This window comes from Galeopterus variegatus, unplaced genomic scaffold, assembly GCF_000696425.1.
Source record: "Galeopterus variegatus unplaced genomic scaffold, G_variegatus-3.0.2 Scaffold1199, whole genome shotgun sequence".
Lineage (NCBI taxonomy): Eukaryota > Metazoa > Chordata > Mammalia > Dermoptera > Cynocephalidae > Galeopterus > Galeopterus variegatus.
In genome coordinates this window covers 25,541-41,838 of record NW_007727310.1, presented here as the reverse complement: position 1 = coordinate 41,838, position 16,298 = coordinate 25,541, and the positions used below count along the sequence as shown (strand labels likewise).

At 42.9% G+C, this 16,298-nt stretch overlaps 2 protein-coding genes and 1 non-coding gene across 3 annotated transcripts in view; 1 reads left to right on the top strand and 2 right to left on the bottom strand.

The window, feature by feature from the left end:
- Positions 1-3,537: 3,537 nt before the first annotated feature.
- On the bottom strand, positions 3,538-3,611 carry TRNAI-GAU. The gene has a single exon. It is a non-coding gene; the product is annotated as a tRNA-Ile (tRNA).
- Positions 3,612-3,921: 310 nt separating this feature from the next.
- SPRYD4 (SPRY domain containing 4) overlaps positions 3,922-16,298 on the bottom strand; it is a 28,904-nt gene continuing 16,527 nt past the window's right edge. Inside the window, exon 3 of the transcript XR_550675.1 lies at positions 3,922-4,419. The gene's annotated coding sequence lies outside the window, so the exon portion shown is untranslated. The remainder of the gene's footprint in view (positions 4,420-16,298) is intronic.
- LOC103592688 (glutaminase liver isoform, mitochondrial-like) lies at positions 6,342-16,219 on the top strand. Its single transcript, XM_008575503.1, has 9 exons — positions 6,342-6,703; positions 11,748-11,847; positions 12,238-12,359; positions 13,354-13,483; positions 13,994-14,073; positions 14,159-14,322; positions 14,544-14,602; positions 15,874-15,906; positions 16,157-16,219. Exons 1-9 carry the CDS (start codon positions 6,531-6,533, stop codon positions 16,217-16,219), a joined length of 924 nt encoding a protein of 307 aa, XP_008573725.1. The 5' UTR covers positions 6,342-6,530.

Genomic DNA, 16,298 nt, shown 5'->3' with positions numbered 1-16,298 from the left:
TCTCCCTAGTGAGCCGCGGGCTCGGCCCCCATTCATTTTTTAATGTATTCTAAGTTATGTTAGAGTTGGGAAATCAAGAGTGGGTTATATAAAAAAGGCAACATAATCAGACTTGCATTTCTGAAAGATCACTGTGGTTGCACTGTGAGGAAAAGATTGGAAGGGAAACTGATGGGAGACCTAAATTAAGAAGCTTAGCTAGGATAATAGCAATGGGAATGGGGAGAAGTGGATGGATTTGAGACCCGTTATAGGAGTGAAGGGTGAGGAAGCAGAAGAAATAGAAGATTACTTGTGAACTTCCATCTGAACAATGAATTTTTTTTTTTTTTTTGTCCTTTTTGTGACTGGCCGCACCGCACTTAGCCAGTGAACGCATCTCACCGGCCATCCCTATATAGGATCCGAACCCGTGGCGGGAGAGCCCCTGCGCTCCCAGAGCCGCACTCTCCCTAGTGAGCCACGGGCTCGGCCCCCATTCATTTTTTAATGTATTCTAAGTTATGTTAGAGTTGGGAAATCAAGAGTGGGTTATATAAAAAAGGCAACATAATCAGACTTGCATTTCTGAAAGATCACTGTGGTTGCACTGTGAGGAAAAGATTGGAAGGGAAACTGATGGGAGACCTAAATTAAGAAGCTTAGCTAGGATAATAGCAATGGGAATGGGGAGAAGTGGATGGATTTGAGACCCGTTATAGGAGTGAAGGGTGAGGAAGCAGAAGAAATAGAAGATTACTTGTGAACTTCCATCTGAACAATGATTTTTTTTTTTTTTTTTGTCCTTTTTGAGACCGGCCGCACCGCGCTCAGCCAGTGAGCGCTTTGAGAGCACCGGTCATCCCTATATAGGATCTGCTCCCGAGTGCGCCACGGGCTCGGCCCTGAACAATGAATTTTGATGTCATTCACTAAAACAGGAAATACAAATTAAGAAATCTGACCACATAAAAATAAAATTTTCTAATTGGCAAAAACAACAAAAGGAAAACAAAAAAGTCAAATGAGGGAATGAGGGAACACTTAATTCTATTTTATGGAATGAAGTGTTGAAGTGTTGCCCAATTCTAGAATCACAATAAAGCCAACTGAGATCTTCCAAAAAAAAAAAAAAGGTCAAATGATAAACAGGAGGGAGGGAGGAAAGGTATGCAATTCATTTCACAAAGGGCTTATTTTCAAAATATATGAAAAGTTCCTATAAATCAATATCAGAAGTCTAACATCCAACAGAAAATGGACAAAACACACGAATAAATATTTCACTAAAAAAACATACCAATATTCTTTTTATTATTTTTGGCAGCTGGTCAGTACAGGGACCAAACCATCAATAGTTCTTAAACATATAAAAAATGTTCAACCTCATTCATAATTTTTTAAAAGTGAAATAAAAACAACACTAAGATACCATTTTACACCTATTAGAATGGCAAATATTAAAAAAATGTGATAACCAACTGAGGTGATGGAGGAAAAACAGGTACTCTCCTACACAGCTGGTGAGACTGTAAAATGGTATGATCACTATGGAGGTGGATTTGGCAACATCCATCAAAATTACAAATTTTGACTCAACAATTCTACTTTTAGGAATTCATCCTAGTTATATTTGCAAACCTGCAAAATGACAAGATATACAAGCTTATGCAATGCAGCACTGTCCATAATAGCTAAGGTAACCATAAAACATATTGCCCAAATTTGCAAGAGGAAAAGGACATTATTAATACTTAAGGTGGGACAACTGGCATAAGCTGAGACTGTCCAAGGCAAACCAGAGTACATGGTCATTCTAGTAATAATAAAAGATGTAAAACAACACAAATGTTCACCAATAGGGGACTTGTTAAATAATAATACACCCCAAAAATAAAATACTATGTAGCCATAAAAGGAAGCTCATTATGTAGTGATTTGGAAGGGTCTCCAAGCTATAAATTTTTTTTACAAGGCAAAATACAAAACAGTGCTTATAGTATGCTACCATTTGTGTAAAAGAGGAAAAAATATACCTGATTAGATATGAATAAAATATATTCGTAAGGATATATTGAAAATCAACAACACTGTTTGCCTCTGCGGAGGAAAATTGGGTAGCTGGGAAACAGGAGCAGGAGGGCAACCTCGCTATATGCCCTTTTGTACCTTTTGAATTTTGAGCCAGCTGTACAAATAAAATTGTAAAAGAAAATGGCCCTGGTAACAAGTTGGAAAATTATAAGTTTTATGATCTATATTTTTCCCCTGCTTATGCTTCGATGCTAAATAATAATAATTCTGTTAAACAATGTGATCCTATAGAGTTCCTTAACAGTTTTCAGAACTGGATGGTTAGCTTAGATGCTTGGTGTGGTGCTTATAACACCAAGGTCCAGTGTTCAATTCCTGTACCAGCCAGCCACACACACACACAAAAGTTTTGAAATCATTTTAATTCTGCTATAAACATAGGCATGAGAATTGTCCAAAACAAAACTAAGATGATATTTCAGAGAAATTTGAAATCAAGTATCTATCTCAGAAAATTTGCATGTAATATTACTTTTTTTTTAAAATTTGGCACCTTCTGTACTTTTCACTGTGATTTTTCACCTAATTAAATTAACTAGATTGAAATAAAAATGCAAACGAGTGAGTAAATATACTTAGCCCTGAAAAATCTTTTTTTTTCAGTGGGGGGACAGCTGGCCAGTCCAGGATCCGAACCTGAGACTTGGCAAGGCTGCACTTTAACCAACTGCGATAACCAGCCAGTCTGAAAATCTCTTTTCTAATTGGTAGTTGCTATATAACTTACCTGATCATCTAAAATTGTTTTATCTATAAATTTCCTGAAGGTCAGAGAGCTATAATATTTTTTGCAAATTGACAGGTCAAAGCATATGATGCAAAAAATTTCAAATTATATAAGATCTTAACAAATTATGGCTTATGGGGCTGGCCAGTTAGCTCACTTGGTTAGAGCACGGTACTAACAACACCAAGGTCAAGGGTTCAGATCCCAGTGCTGGCCAGCAACGACAACAAAAATATGGCTTATGGAGTGTTTCAATTAAGTGTGGACAAAAATTAATTTTACCTAGTCTTTTAGAGAATGGTTTTGTTTGTTCACTACATAGTAATACAAGATTCTGACAACATCTTCCATATTCTTCGTTTAAAAAAAAAAAAAATTACAATGCTATTGACCAGACCTTGAAGGTGTTTTCTTTTTGCTGTTTCAGCAAAGACTTTCAAATTCTTTCAAATTAGCTTTTGCCTACAAAGAGTTTTCTAAAATATACCTGAAGAATTCTGATAAAATCTACTTTCTCTTAGCATATTTTAATGATTCAGACTTGCTATAATCTATTTCAGTGGCCATTAGAGGAACCAGATTACAGGAGAGATTATTCAGCCAAAAGGAGAAACTGTGTATTAGGCGTTGTAAATAAACCAGTGTGATGATATATTGGTGGGTTTTTTTTAACATGCTCATATTTATATTTTTTTCGGTCCTATAAAGTTTGTTTTTTATTGTCCTTTATTGGCAGCTGGCCAGTACAGGGATTGAATCCTGGACCTTGGTGTTATCAGCACCACGCTTTAACCAACTGAGCTAACTGGCCAGCCCCTATTTTTTTTTTTAATTTCTGGATCCCCCAGCACTAAGCCTGGCACACACTGAATTAATAGAAGCTGATATGTCAGAGCTCCCATACTTAACATTTTACCCACTAAAATATAAGCTTATCATTTACAAATGGAGAAAATAAGACAGGAAGGAGTTTGTAACAACAGTACCATTAGCAAAAATTAATGAAAAAAAAGTGAAATAATCTTTCACTTGAACTAATTAACATCCCAGCTACAGTCTAAAGAGCAAAACGAATGAGAGCTTCTAAATCATAAGAAATAAATAGTCTCCAAACACAAACATCAGTTTCCAATTTTATACCACAAAGGATTTAGCTTTCCTTATTTAAGTGTTCAAATCATTAAGAACAATCCTTGCTCACAAACACAAAATTCTGGCACAGCCATGGACTGACCTAAAAACCCACTATTAGAGATACACAGAAGAATTTTCTTTTACTTAAGAAAACCCTTATTTCTAGCTACCCTAGTTACAGTTGGCTAATACGTTAGCATGTATTTAACTAGATGGGTCCTTTTCAAATGAGAAACAACAAAATAGGACTTATCCCTGCCATGCTTTAGCCACCTGGGATGACAAACTTGTTCTTGATTATCATATACTTTACACAGTACTATGGGCCTCCCAAGTCACAAGTTCATGCTCCATCCTCATGCAAAGGCAGCAATATTGTATTGGAGACAGAAATCAGTCCAAAGGTCAAAGTGTAGCTGAGGCTTGTTCTCTATGCAAAGAACCTCCATTTCTACAGGCAGATTTTCTTTACTTCCAACCAGTTCCTATTGGCAGAAGAGGACAGGGAAAAAGAGAGTGAGAAACTCATTATTGATTATAATTAAAGTTAATTTTTAAACAGTAGGGATAGAACATAAAGGAAGCAAATAACTTCTGGGTAATGTTTAGAAATTCCCTAACGTGTGGTATTTTTCTCTTGAACAGATCAAAAAGCTTCAGAGAAATAATAACATTCCTATGAAACAAGGATAAGATTAGCTTGTTACACATGGAAAAACTAATGTGGATTGAGTTTATACTAAGTATTAAGACCCTTTGCCTCTTGAGCAAAGCCAAGCATGAGGCAGCAAGCCGGAGTCCCTGAATTGGAGGGAGTCCGACCAACAAAACAGATAGGGCAGACAGGGAATGACTACAGCAAGGAAAAACAAACAGAAACAAAAGAAAGGTCATTCCATCTGGTTTCAAACAAATAAACCCTCCAATCCTAACAAAGGCAAAGGAGAACGGCCTTTCCACAGAACACGTATGGTTTTGATACTTATTTTCCCACGGTTACCCTTGATGCTCATTTTCATTCAAAAATGAAAAGAAAAAGGACTGTCCCGTGGCTCACTTGGGAGAGTGTGGTGCTGATGGCGCCAGGCCCACGGTTCGAATCCCTGTATAGGGATGGCCGGTTGGCTCACTTAGGTGAGCATGGTGCTGACGACACCGAGTCAGGGGTTGGGATCCCCTTACCGGTCATCTTTTTAAATAAAAAAAAAAATTTTTTTTAAATGAAAAGAAAAGTAAGTGATATTTTTGAGACAGAGCTGCCTCAAGAGGCAACTCCCAGTACTGTATCACAATGCTTCGACGAAAAATAGCTCCTTTAAGGAAGGGGTCATTTCTCCTGGTATCATTCTATTCAATAGATAATCTTGGGGAAGGGCTGCATGATGGAGAGACAGCCTCGCAGTCAAAGAAAATTGGCTCTAATTTCTGGCTCTGGTACTTACTAGCTGAGTTACCTTATGCAACAAGTTCTAATTTCTTAGTTTCCCCATGTTCAAAATGAAACCCATAACTGCTTCTTAGGTCTCGGATAAAACTATCTAAGTGATTGACACACCAGAGGAACTCAATAATAGCTATTACTTACACAAGTTCCCACTAAATACAGATGCTGTGTTAGATGCTGTGGAGACACAAGGTGAAAGTTCTCCTACTTGCATATGACAGAATTCCTGAATGTTCTTAGCTTTCAAAAATATTTTTGTACGTCACCTCACTTCTGCCAGTGAGGAAAACAAGGGCAAGCAATTAAAATCACTAAAATCTGGGGAGCATTTAACAGTTTATAAAATGTTTTCGTGTGCGCCGCTTTACTTTGACGTCTGAACTTAACAGCTACCAAAACTAGAACCCAGGCGTCCTACAAACACCAGGGCAACCATCTCGCCGCCCCCTGCCTCACTAAAGTGTTCGGGAGCTGTTTCTAGTCGGAGTATTTTGCGGCCACCCGGCTCTTCACTCACCACCACCGCACGTCGGTGACTAGATTGCGGCGGCTTACTGGGGCCCATATTTGGTCTTCGAATGTCGAAGGTAAGTAAGTAGCCTCCTGACCAAGGCTCCCTCTTATACTTCTCTCTCGAGGCAGCGCTCTCCTCTCTGAGAATTACACCGCTCCCGGACCCCCGGCTTCGCAGCCGCTCACCTTCGACTTTCCCGCCCTCGGGTTTTGCACGCACCGTCCGCCGCAGGCGCCGGCGCGCGGAAGAATCCGCAAGCTTTTGCGGGTAGCCCATTCCCCTTGCTCTCATTGGGTATCCTCACCCTTTCCTCAGTGATTGGGCTTGAGGATTGTTTATTCTGACTCTAGGCACCGCCCACTACCCTCCACCCACTAGGCCCTCTCCGAGAGTCCCCGAACACACGTCACCCATCCCTCGTCTAGGGTGAATGAGTTCACTTAGCCCTGCCGCGAGCTTTGAAGGGACGGGACCCTCCTCCTGCTCCAACCACACCCACCTTTTCTCCAACTCCCAGACTCCGCATTCCCTCACGTAGCGGCCCCGCACCGTGTCTCGCCCGCGACTCCTCTGCCGCTCCCTCCCAACCACGGCTCAGACGTCGGGCGCTCGGGCAGAGCCGGCGGCGCGTTGGGGGCATGCGCTCCATGAAGGCTTTGCAGAATGCGTTGAGCGGGGCCGGCAGAAGGGGAGGCTGGGGTCACCTAAGCCGGAGCCCCCTCCTTGGCGGGGGCGTCCGTCACCACCTCAGTGAGGCCGCGGCGCAGGACAGGGAGAAGCCTCACAGTCACCAGCCGCAGCACCAGGATCAGTAAGGCTCGCGGGACAGGGGGAGGGGATAGGCTTGCTCCCACTCCCACTGTCGTTCTCGCTGGCTCCCGAATCCCCTTCCCAGGGTGCACATCTCCTCTCCCCTCTCGTCTCCTCGCCTACTAGCCTGCGATGCCTTTTCCTTTAGATTTTGGGCATTGGGCTCGCCGCACTCTGGCGGTAACGTGTCGTCCGCCGGGGAGGGCGTTTGGGCAGGTGCGTCCTCTGGATGGTGCCTGTCCAAGGTGCGTACTTAACTGGAAACGCAGATGGACGCAGAGTATTGCTTGGTGCACTTGTCTGAGTTCAGAGCCGTGTGCACGCCGGCCCATCCTCAGCCTCCCTGTCCTCCCCGGTCCTCGAATGTATCGTAGGGGCTGCGTGGGTATGGAACAGGCTCCTGCCTCAAGTGTGCTTAGGTCTGTGCGGTGTATCTGTGTTTCTGCGTGTCCTCGGCGGATAATGTGTAATGCGTGTATAATTAGTGCGCAGGTACATGCATATGTGTTGGGTGTGTGAGTAGTAGGGCTCCCAAATCTGTAGAATAAGGATGGTTTTCCAAATTGACTGCTGAATGGGGAGAATATTTATAATGGTGGAAAAAATCATAAGACGCCAAACCGGAGCCAGTCAGCCCTTATTTGTGTTGCATAGGCATCCTGATTTAAAGGATTCTTTTCCCTTGCCTTGCGCGCTTCCTCCGCCCGGGAGGTGGAACGCCCCCCCTCCCCTCCCGCCCTGGAACCCTTGGTGGCTGAGCACCATTTTTCTCCCAGAAGCAGACAGCGCTGAGAAGGAAATCTCGCCCTCCCCAGAGGGCCAGCATAGACATTGTCCAGGTAGCCCCTGCCTGTTACAGTAGGAACAGGAAATGGGCCATCTGCCCTATCACTGACATCTACCTGATGACATTCAGAAACATATGCACACCATAATTAAAGTATCCATACTGACACAGGAGTACCTTACCACCACTGGAGTTCCTGTCCTGAGGGCTAACAGGCCAATAGGTATTATTTATTATTAATAATCATCATTATGCAGTACTTTTCTATCAGCCTCTTCTCAAAGAGACAAGGAACATTTAAAGAATAAGCCCTCTCCCTCCCAGTCTCCACTTCAACTTCCTTCCAAATAATCACCATGGGAGAAATGGTGGTGGGATAGAGCAAAGGCTTAACCTTCACCCTTCCACCTTCTGTGGGGTAGGGAGCTAGAGGTATCCCTTCCAGGTTCCCCCCGCACACACATAACTCCTGTCCAGTGGAGTCGGGTGATGGAAGTTTTTGTAGAGGACCTTGATTCTCTTGCCTGTGGCTGCCTGAGCTACAGGGGAACCTCTTGGTAATGGCCTTAGACTGATGCTCCCTGGGCAGAAGAATTGAGAACAGTGGAAAGTGATGGGTTCTGGGAACATGATGCCATGAAGGAAGGGGTTCCAGTGGTTGGGGGAGGGAGTCAGCAAAGAGAAAATGATCTGTTATTTGGGGTTTTGTTTGTTAAATATTTAGCTTTATTGTATTTCTGATTTTATTTTATTTTTTGTTTTTCTGATTTTAAAAGAAAAGATAGAGTATCAAAAAGAAACAAAAGATCCCAATATTAGGGATAACCAATTAATATTGTGATATATCCATATATATCCTATGTGTATGTATGTATATACACATAATTTTTAAAAATAGGATCACAATATTTATATTCTTTGGTAACCTATCTTTTCCATTTATGAACATCTTTTAATATCACTGAATATATGTATGTGTATAACATTGTCATTTTTAGTAGCTGCCATTTTGCCATTTTAAAGATTCCATTATATGAGGTATCATAATTTATTTAACGAGTCTTCAATTTGGTTACTATATACTCTTTTGTGCACTTGTTCAATTATTTCTTAGAGTAAATTTCTAGGAAATTTTACTCCCCAGAGACATGTGATGTTATTGGTATCTTGTATAGCCTTCTAGAGATATTTTATGCATATAATACATGTTGATATTATTTTACTTTTTTATACAAACGATATCATACTATACACATTGTTTTGCACCTTGCTTTTTTTCCCTCAACATTGTATTGGTGATCAATTCATATCTGAGTCAAAGGGTATGTCATTTTTTTTTAATTGTGGTAAAATATATATATACCAGGGCCAGCCCGTGGCTCACTCGGGAGAGTGCGGTGCTGATAACACCAAGGCCCCGGGTTCGGATCCCACATAGGGATGGCCGGTTCGCTCACTGGCTGAGCGTGGTGCTGACAACACCAAGTCAAGGGTTAAGATCCCCTTACCGGTCATCTTTTAATAAATAAATAAATAAATAAATAAAATATATATATACCATAAGGTTTGCATTTTAAGTATTTTTAAACATACAATTGAGTGGAATTAATTACATTCACAGTGCTGTGTGACCACCACCTTTATCTCCAAAACTTTTCTTTCATCCTGAACATAAACTCTGTACCCATTAAGCAATATTTCTCATTATTCCTTCCCTCCAGTTTCCGGGAACAAGGGGTATGCTTTTTTTTATTTAAGACCTGTGATACATTCCATGGTGTGGCCTCATTTCCTGTCTTCCATCAGCTTCCAGGCACAGAGACCTGCCTTCAAAGTGTTCCTGTGTACTTTCCTTCTTGAGTTATACCTCAGATAGCTTTTCCCCCCTCTCTTCTCTATAAGCTCTAGCTTCAATGTGACAATTAGATTTTCCCCAGAAACAGGAAACTCCCCCATCTTTTGGTATTCTTCTTGGCCCCAAATATACACATATCTAGCCTATGCCAAGCTTCTTTTTTTTTTTTTTGGCGGCTGGCCAGTAAGGGGATCTGAACCCTTGACCTTGTTGTTGCAACATTGTGCTCTAACTAACTGAGCTTACCCACCAGCTCTCTATGCCAAGCTTCTTGAGAGTCTTTTTATTTTTTAATGCATTATTTCAATAGATCATATATTCATATGGTTCAAAATTCAGAATATGCAAATGAGGGCCGGCCCGTGGCTCACTTGGGAGAGTATGGTGCTGATAACACCAAGGCCACAGGTTCGGATCCCTATATAGGGATGGCCAGTCAGCTCACTTGGGAGAGCGTGGTGCTGACAACACCAAGTCAAGGGTTAAGATCCCCTTACTGGTCATCTTTTAAATAAATAAATAAATAAATAAATAAATAAATAAAATGCAAATGATATATAGTGAAAAGTATCCCTTCCACCCCTTTTGCCCACCTCTTTAGGAGATGAATCATTTTTTATATGTCCTTCCAGAAATATTTTGTGCCAGAATAAGCAAACATATGTATTTTTTCCCTTTTAAACTGTTCTACAATGTGCTTTAGTTAATATTACATCTTGGAGATAATTCCATATCGATACTCAAAGCACTCCCTAATTTCTTTTTTTACACTGCATAATATTCCATTATATGAATATACCATAATTTCCCTTACCAATTCCCTTCTGATGCACATTTAGGTTGTTTCCAATGTTACTAACAATGCAATGAATAATGGTGAATATGTTACTTTGTAGGTGTATAAGTAAGCCTGCAGGCAAATTCCTGGATGTCAAATTGTTCTCAAAGGGTTTTGAATGGTCTTAGTCTCAGCGAGCTGTCATATTTGGAAATGATCTGATAAAATAATTCCTCTAAATCTGTTAACATACTAATAGGAAAACTCCTGAAGACCGAGAAGTCTTCAGTACCTGGAATTTTAGGTGCTATAAGCCAGTGAGAGAGATACTTTGAGGCACAGGGACTTTCCTAGCAGTGCAACTTGGCAATTCTTATTGACGACCCACCGTGTGCTAGGGACTTTGCTCAACACTAGGAAGACAAAGATGTATAAAACACAAAGACCTAACAGTGGAGTGAGGGAGATTCCTCTGACAGTAAGATGGTATGTTGTGTCATACAGCAGCATAAGCAAAATTTGGAGGTTTGGGGAAGTCTTTACAGAGTTAGTGACATTTGATCTAGACCTTGAAGGATGATCATGACTGTGCTAAGTGAAGAAGGTCATTCCATACAGAAGTTACAGCATAAACAAAGGCCAGGAAGCCTCACAGTGCCTGACCCACTCAGGGAGCCATCTGTTATCTCTCATAACTGGAGTGTGAGGGTATTGGTGGGGAAGAGGAAAGAAAAGTTGGCACAGTTTAAAGAGTCTTGAATGCCATACCAAGAAATAAGAACTTATTCTGTAGGCACTGCTGAGCTATTAAAGGTTTTTGAAATTACACTGGAGTTTTAGAAAGATAATTGGCACATTGTGGAAGATTGATTGAAAGTCAAGAGTATAGTGGCAATTAGGTAACAGACAATAAGGAGCGGTGATAAAGAAGCACAATTTACAGAGCATCTACTTAGTGTCAAACAGTTTTCACGGAATATTAATTAAGCCCTACATCACCCATGTGAACTAGACATTACTACCCTTATTTTACAGATAAGGAAGCAGGTACAGCAATATTAAGTGACCTGCCCAAGATCACAGCTAGTAAGTGGCAAGCTGTTTTTTTCTACTACACCATGCTGGCACAGGGGAAAAGGAGAAGAGAGGGTGGACTTGAGAGACATTATGAAGGTAGATTTATCCAGTGTTGGTGACTAACTGAACATGGACTTAAGGTGTGGGAACTATCAAAACGATTTATCATATCCAAATTGGCACCCAGGTTGATAATGCTATTAACCCAGATGGAGAACACAAGAGGAGGAGAAGAGGGAGGGATGCGAGATGACTCAGATTTGGAAATGCTGAGTTTTCAGTGCCTGTAGGCTATCTAGAAGTAAAAATGTCTAGAAGACAGCTAGAAATAAAGGTCTGATAGTCAGAAGTAAAAGAAAGCTGGAGAATAATATTTACAACATCTCAGGACAGATGTGAAAGTGAGAATTATAGGGATAGATCAGATGGTTCAGGAAGGAGGCATAGAATGAGGACACTGACCTACTTATAAACCCATGTTCCAAGAGGAAGAACAGGGAGCAGTTCTCAGGCTTCTTCTCTCCTCCCCTGTCTCTGCCTCCAAACAGTGATTCGTCAGAAAGTGGCATGCTGTCCCGTCTGGGTGATTTGCTCTTCTACACAATTGCTGAGGGACAGGAACGAATCCCTATCCACAAGTTCACTACAGTAAGTTGCACTTTACCTGTTCAGATCCCTCATCTCTTAGGATCTCTGGAAACTGGGAAAAGGAGGGTAGGACAAGTGCAAGGCAGCTAACGGGTTGCTACATGAGGATGGAGAATAAGACAGATGACAGCAGATGCCTAGGGTAACAAGACAATCCCATCCCTGTCCTAGGGTCGGAAGATTAAACCCTCTGACTCATGAAAAAGGGCAGAAAACCCTTGTTAGCCTTCAAGGCATCTCCATTTCCTCCTTTCTCAGTTTCCAAACCTTTATGTTCATATATTGTAGTAGTTAGGGTTGAGCTAATTGGGTATCCATTCAGAAAGATTATTAGGATTAGATTACTGTCCTTGTAGCTGAATTTACCAGTCCTCTTTTTTTCCCCTAAAGGCACTGAAGGCCACTGGACTGCAGACATCAGATCCCCGACTCCGGGACTGTATGAGTCAGATGCGCCACATGGTTCAAGAGTCCAGCAGTGGTGGCCTCTTGGACCGAAATCTCTTCCGAAAGTGAGAGCTCCAGAAACAAGGGCACTGCTCTCAAAACTGTTCTGTGGGGCCGATCCCATGGCTCACTCGGGAGAGTGCGGCACTGGGAGTGCAGCAGCGCTCCTGCTGCGGGTTCGGATCCTATATAGGGATGGCCGGTGCACTCGCTGGCTGAGCGCGGTGCGGGCGACACCAGGCCAAGGGTTGCAATCCCCTTACCGGTCACAAAAGAGGACAAAAAAAAAAAAAAAACTGTTCTGTGGAAATAGACTATGAGAGCAGGAAGGAATCTTGGGGACTGTAGAGTTCAACCCCTCATTTTATTTTACTATTTATTACACAAGTTATACATCAAATACTCATTATAAAAGTTTGAACAATATAGGAATACATGCTCTCCTTTTGCTCTCTACCCATCAGCCCCAGTTCTCTTTTCCCAGAAGTAAACATTGTTAACAGATTAGTGGGTATTTTATAGATAATGTCCTATGTATTTACATACATGTGTGAATATATGTAAATATGTGATTTAGAATTTTATTTATTTATTTATTTATTAAAGATGACTGGTAAGGGGATCTTAACCCTTGACTTGGTGTTGTCAGTACCACGCTCTCCCAAGTGAGCCAACCAGCCATCCCCATATAGGGATCTGAGCCTATGGCCTTGGTGTTATCAGCACCACACTCTCCCGAGTAAGCCACAGGCCAGCCCTATGATTTAGGATTTTTAAAGTACAAAGGTAATGTACTATACATATTATTCTGGTATTTATTTATTTCTCATATCCCGAGACACTATGTCATGGGACATCTTTCTATGTCATTACAACCCCCTTATTTTAGAGGTGAGGAAACTAAGTCCCAGAAAGATAAACTGATGTCCCAAAGATCACACAGCTCTTGGTCCCAAATCTGATGACCACTCCCAACCTTTATTCCTAACTTCCATGGTTCCAGAGTGAGTCCCAGCTGCATCTCTCCAGCCCCCTAATCCAATTGTGTCTGAGATCCAGGTGTGTGAGCAGCAACATTGTGCTCCTGACCCAGGCGTTCCGAAAGAAGTTTGTCATTCCTGATTTTGAGGAGTTCACGGGACATGTGGATCGCATCTTTGAGAATGCCAAAGAGCTCACTGGAGGCAAAGTGAGAGCCAGGGGACTAAGGGAGGGGCAAGGGTGCTGGGCCAGATCTATCTTGCTTCTCAGAGATTTACTGGGGCTGGGAATCCACTGGATGAGAGATGAGGATGAGAAGGAGGACCTCCAAAAATGGGAACATGGCTTCTATATATGATTCCTAGAGCAGGTGAGGGACTCTGAGGTTTTTATGGAGACAATTAGCAAAGATTCAATAGAGCCTTCAAAGAGATTTATAAGGTAATTGAGCCTAAGAACCAAAAAGGGAATCTGACTCGAGAATTCTTCACTTTCCTTGAGCTTTACTGCCATCACTACAGGATTGGGACTACAGAAAGACCTTCGAAGACTTACAGCTTGGGTGTTTCTGGGAGCAACAGGCAGGAGGAAACCCTTTTGCCCTGTAGGAGACAGAATTTTAGCTTTTATCTAAAAGATTCTCTTGATTTTGAACCTCAGCTCTGTTCCCCTTCTCCATATCCATCTGTCTCCCTTTTCTCTACCCACTCATACCCAGGTGGCGGCCTATATCCCTCAGTTGGCCAAGTCAAACCCAGACTTGTGGGGCGTATCCCTGTGCACTGTGGATGGTCAGCGGTGAGATGCTGGGTGAGAGGAAGGGGAGGCAGGGCACCGGTGCAGAACAAAGGCCAACCTTGCCATGGCACCTGTCTGCCTCCAGGCACTCCGTTGGCCACACAAAGATCCCCTTTTGCCTGCAGTCCTGTGTGAAGCCCCTCACCTATGCCATCTCCATAAGCACCCTAGGCACTGACTATGTGCACAAGTTTGTGGGCAAAGAGCCCAGTGGCCTGCGCTACAACAAGCTCTCCCTCAATGAGGAAGGTGAGCACCACGAGATCTCAGACCAAACTCATAGCCCTTCTTCTTACACCCACTCCCTCCGCAGACTTTTTTGTTTGTTTCTCTGCCCTTCCTGCTTAGCCCAGTCATTATCTTACTCCCCAGCAAAGAAATCATTCTTGTATAACCTACAGAGTGGGCAGGCTGTAAAGGAGGCTTTGTTCAGTGTCTGATAAGACTCTGGGTGGTTTGTATTTCCCCAGGAATTCCCCATAACCCTATGGTCAATGCTGGTGCCATTGTCGTCAGCTCCCTAATCAAGGTGAGTGTCACCCTAACCTTCTGAAAGGCACTATTCTCTAAGCTCCCTTGTTCCTGTATCCCTCATATCTGTTCAGCTGTCCAGTGTGGAGCTTGGATTTCTTTCAGGGTCCCCAGAAGGCACATGAGAGCAAAGCAGGGATCCATGTATTATGCTGAAGATGTTGGTAAAAGAGACTGCACCACCTCTCCCACCCCCATCCCATACTCCCTGCTCCCACCCATGAGTCTAGAGCCAAGACCTTCCTGGCCCGTAGAGAAGTGAGCAGGTCCTGACCCCTGCCTAGAACTAAGGGGCAAATGCCAGAGACAGGGAGGACAGCACTATTAAGTACTGATTGGCCACTTCTGGATAAGGGACACTTGGACGGAGAGGTGAATGGCCAACCCAGGGCAGTTATTCACGTCACCTGGAACTGTGAGTTGGCCTTGAGCAAGGGTGTTAGGCTGGCCCATCAGCTGTAGGTCTCCCAGGGCTTGAGCAAGAACCTGGGAGCAGTGTGGGCAGCAACACTCTGGAGCCAATCACAGCCCCTCCTGGGAAAGGTGGTGTTAGGAACCCTCCCCCCAGGGCCTCAGGTGTCAGAGTCCCTGTGATGTTGACTCTACAGTTGACACATGCAGGAAGCAATGAGTCTGGGGGAGGAGACCAGTCCAGGTCTTTCCTTTCATTCTGTGATGTCTCTATCCACAGCCCTGTATCTGGGACCTGCTTCATCCCATTCCCATCTAAGTATGCCCTATTGGACTTGACTCTCAGCTAAAATCTTTAGCTTCATTTCAGTTGTCAATATAATTGAATATTACAATATATACAACAGACACCTGTATCCCATCCAATCCATCCAGTCCTGGAGATGGGTATGGGAGTCAGGGATGGATAGAATAAGTCTCCAGCATGGTGTGTAAGGAATAGGGATGGAGATCAGGGATGGGGAGGGGCTTGGAAACAGGACTAGAGTCAGGAAAATGAAGATGGGAGTCAGGGCCTGGATTGAGAATGGAAGTGGGGTTGAGATTCATAGTGGGTGAGGCTCATGGGTGGAATGAGATTATATGTATACCCATTCCTTGATAATAAAATGTAAATGGTTTGGTTTTTAAGATCACTATATATAGATGGATAAAAAAAGTTCTCAGTTGTTTAAAAGTTATTGTAAAATGTAACACATTCCAGTTAGCAAGACCAGTCTAAATCTAACTCCACTAGGTTCTTCTGACTCTTCCCTCTGTCATTCTCTTAGGTATACTGACATCTCTCTTTCTTTACAGATGGACTGTAACAAAGCAGAGAAGTTTGATTTTGTAAGTTCCCTTGCTACTCAGCCCCTGGCTGCTTTTCTCCAAGGTATGCTGTCCTCACCAGCTGCCTCAGTGCCTGGCTCTGACCCCACTAGAAGCCTTATTTCCAGAGGCATGGGAATCTGCTGGCCTCAGAGAGGAAAGTCTCTTGATAAGGACTGAGTAATTCAGAAAGACTGGTCAGACTGGGATGTGTTTAGTAGGGGTCCTTAGTCAAGTGGTGCCTCCTCCCATGCCTTTTCTTCTCTTCCAGGTGTTACAATATCTGAACAAAATGGCCGGGAATGAATACATAGGTTTCAGCAATGCTACGTAAGGCCCTGTTCAGAGGATTAGCTGAATGCATTTGGGGGGGGGGGGGGTATACCGGGGGGGGGGGGGGGCTGGGGGGGGGG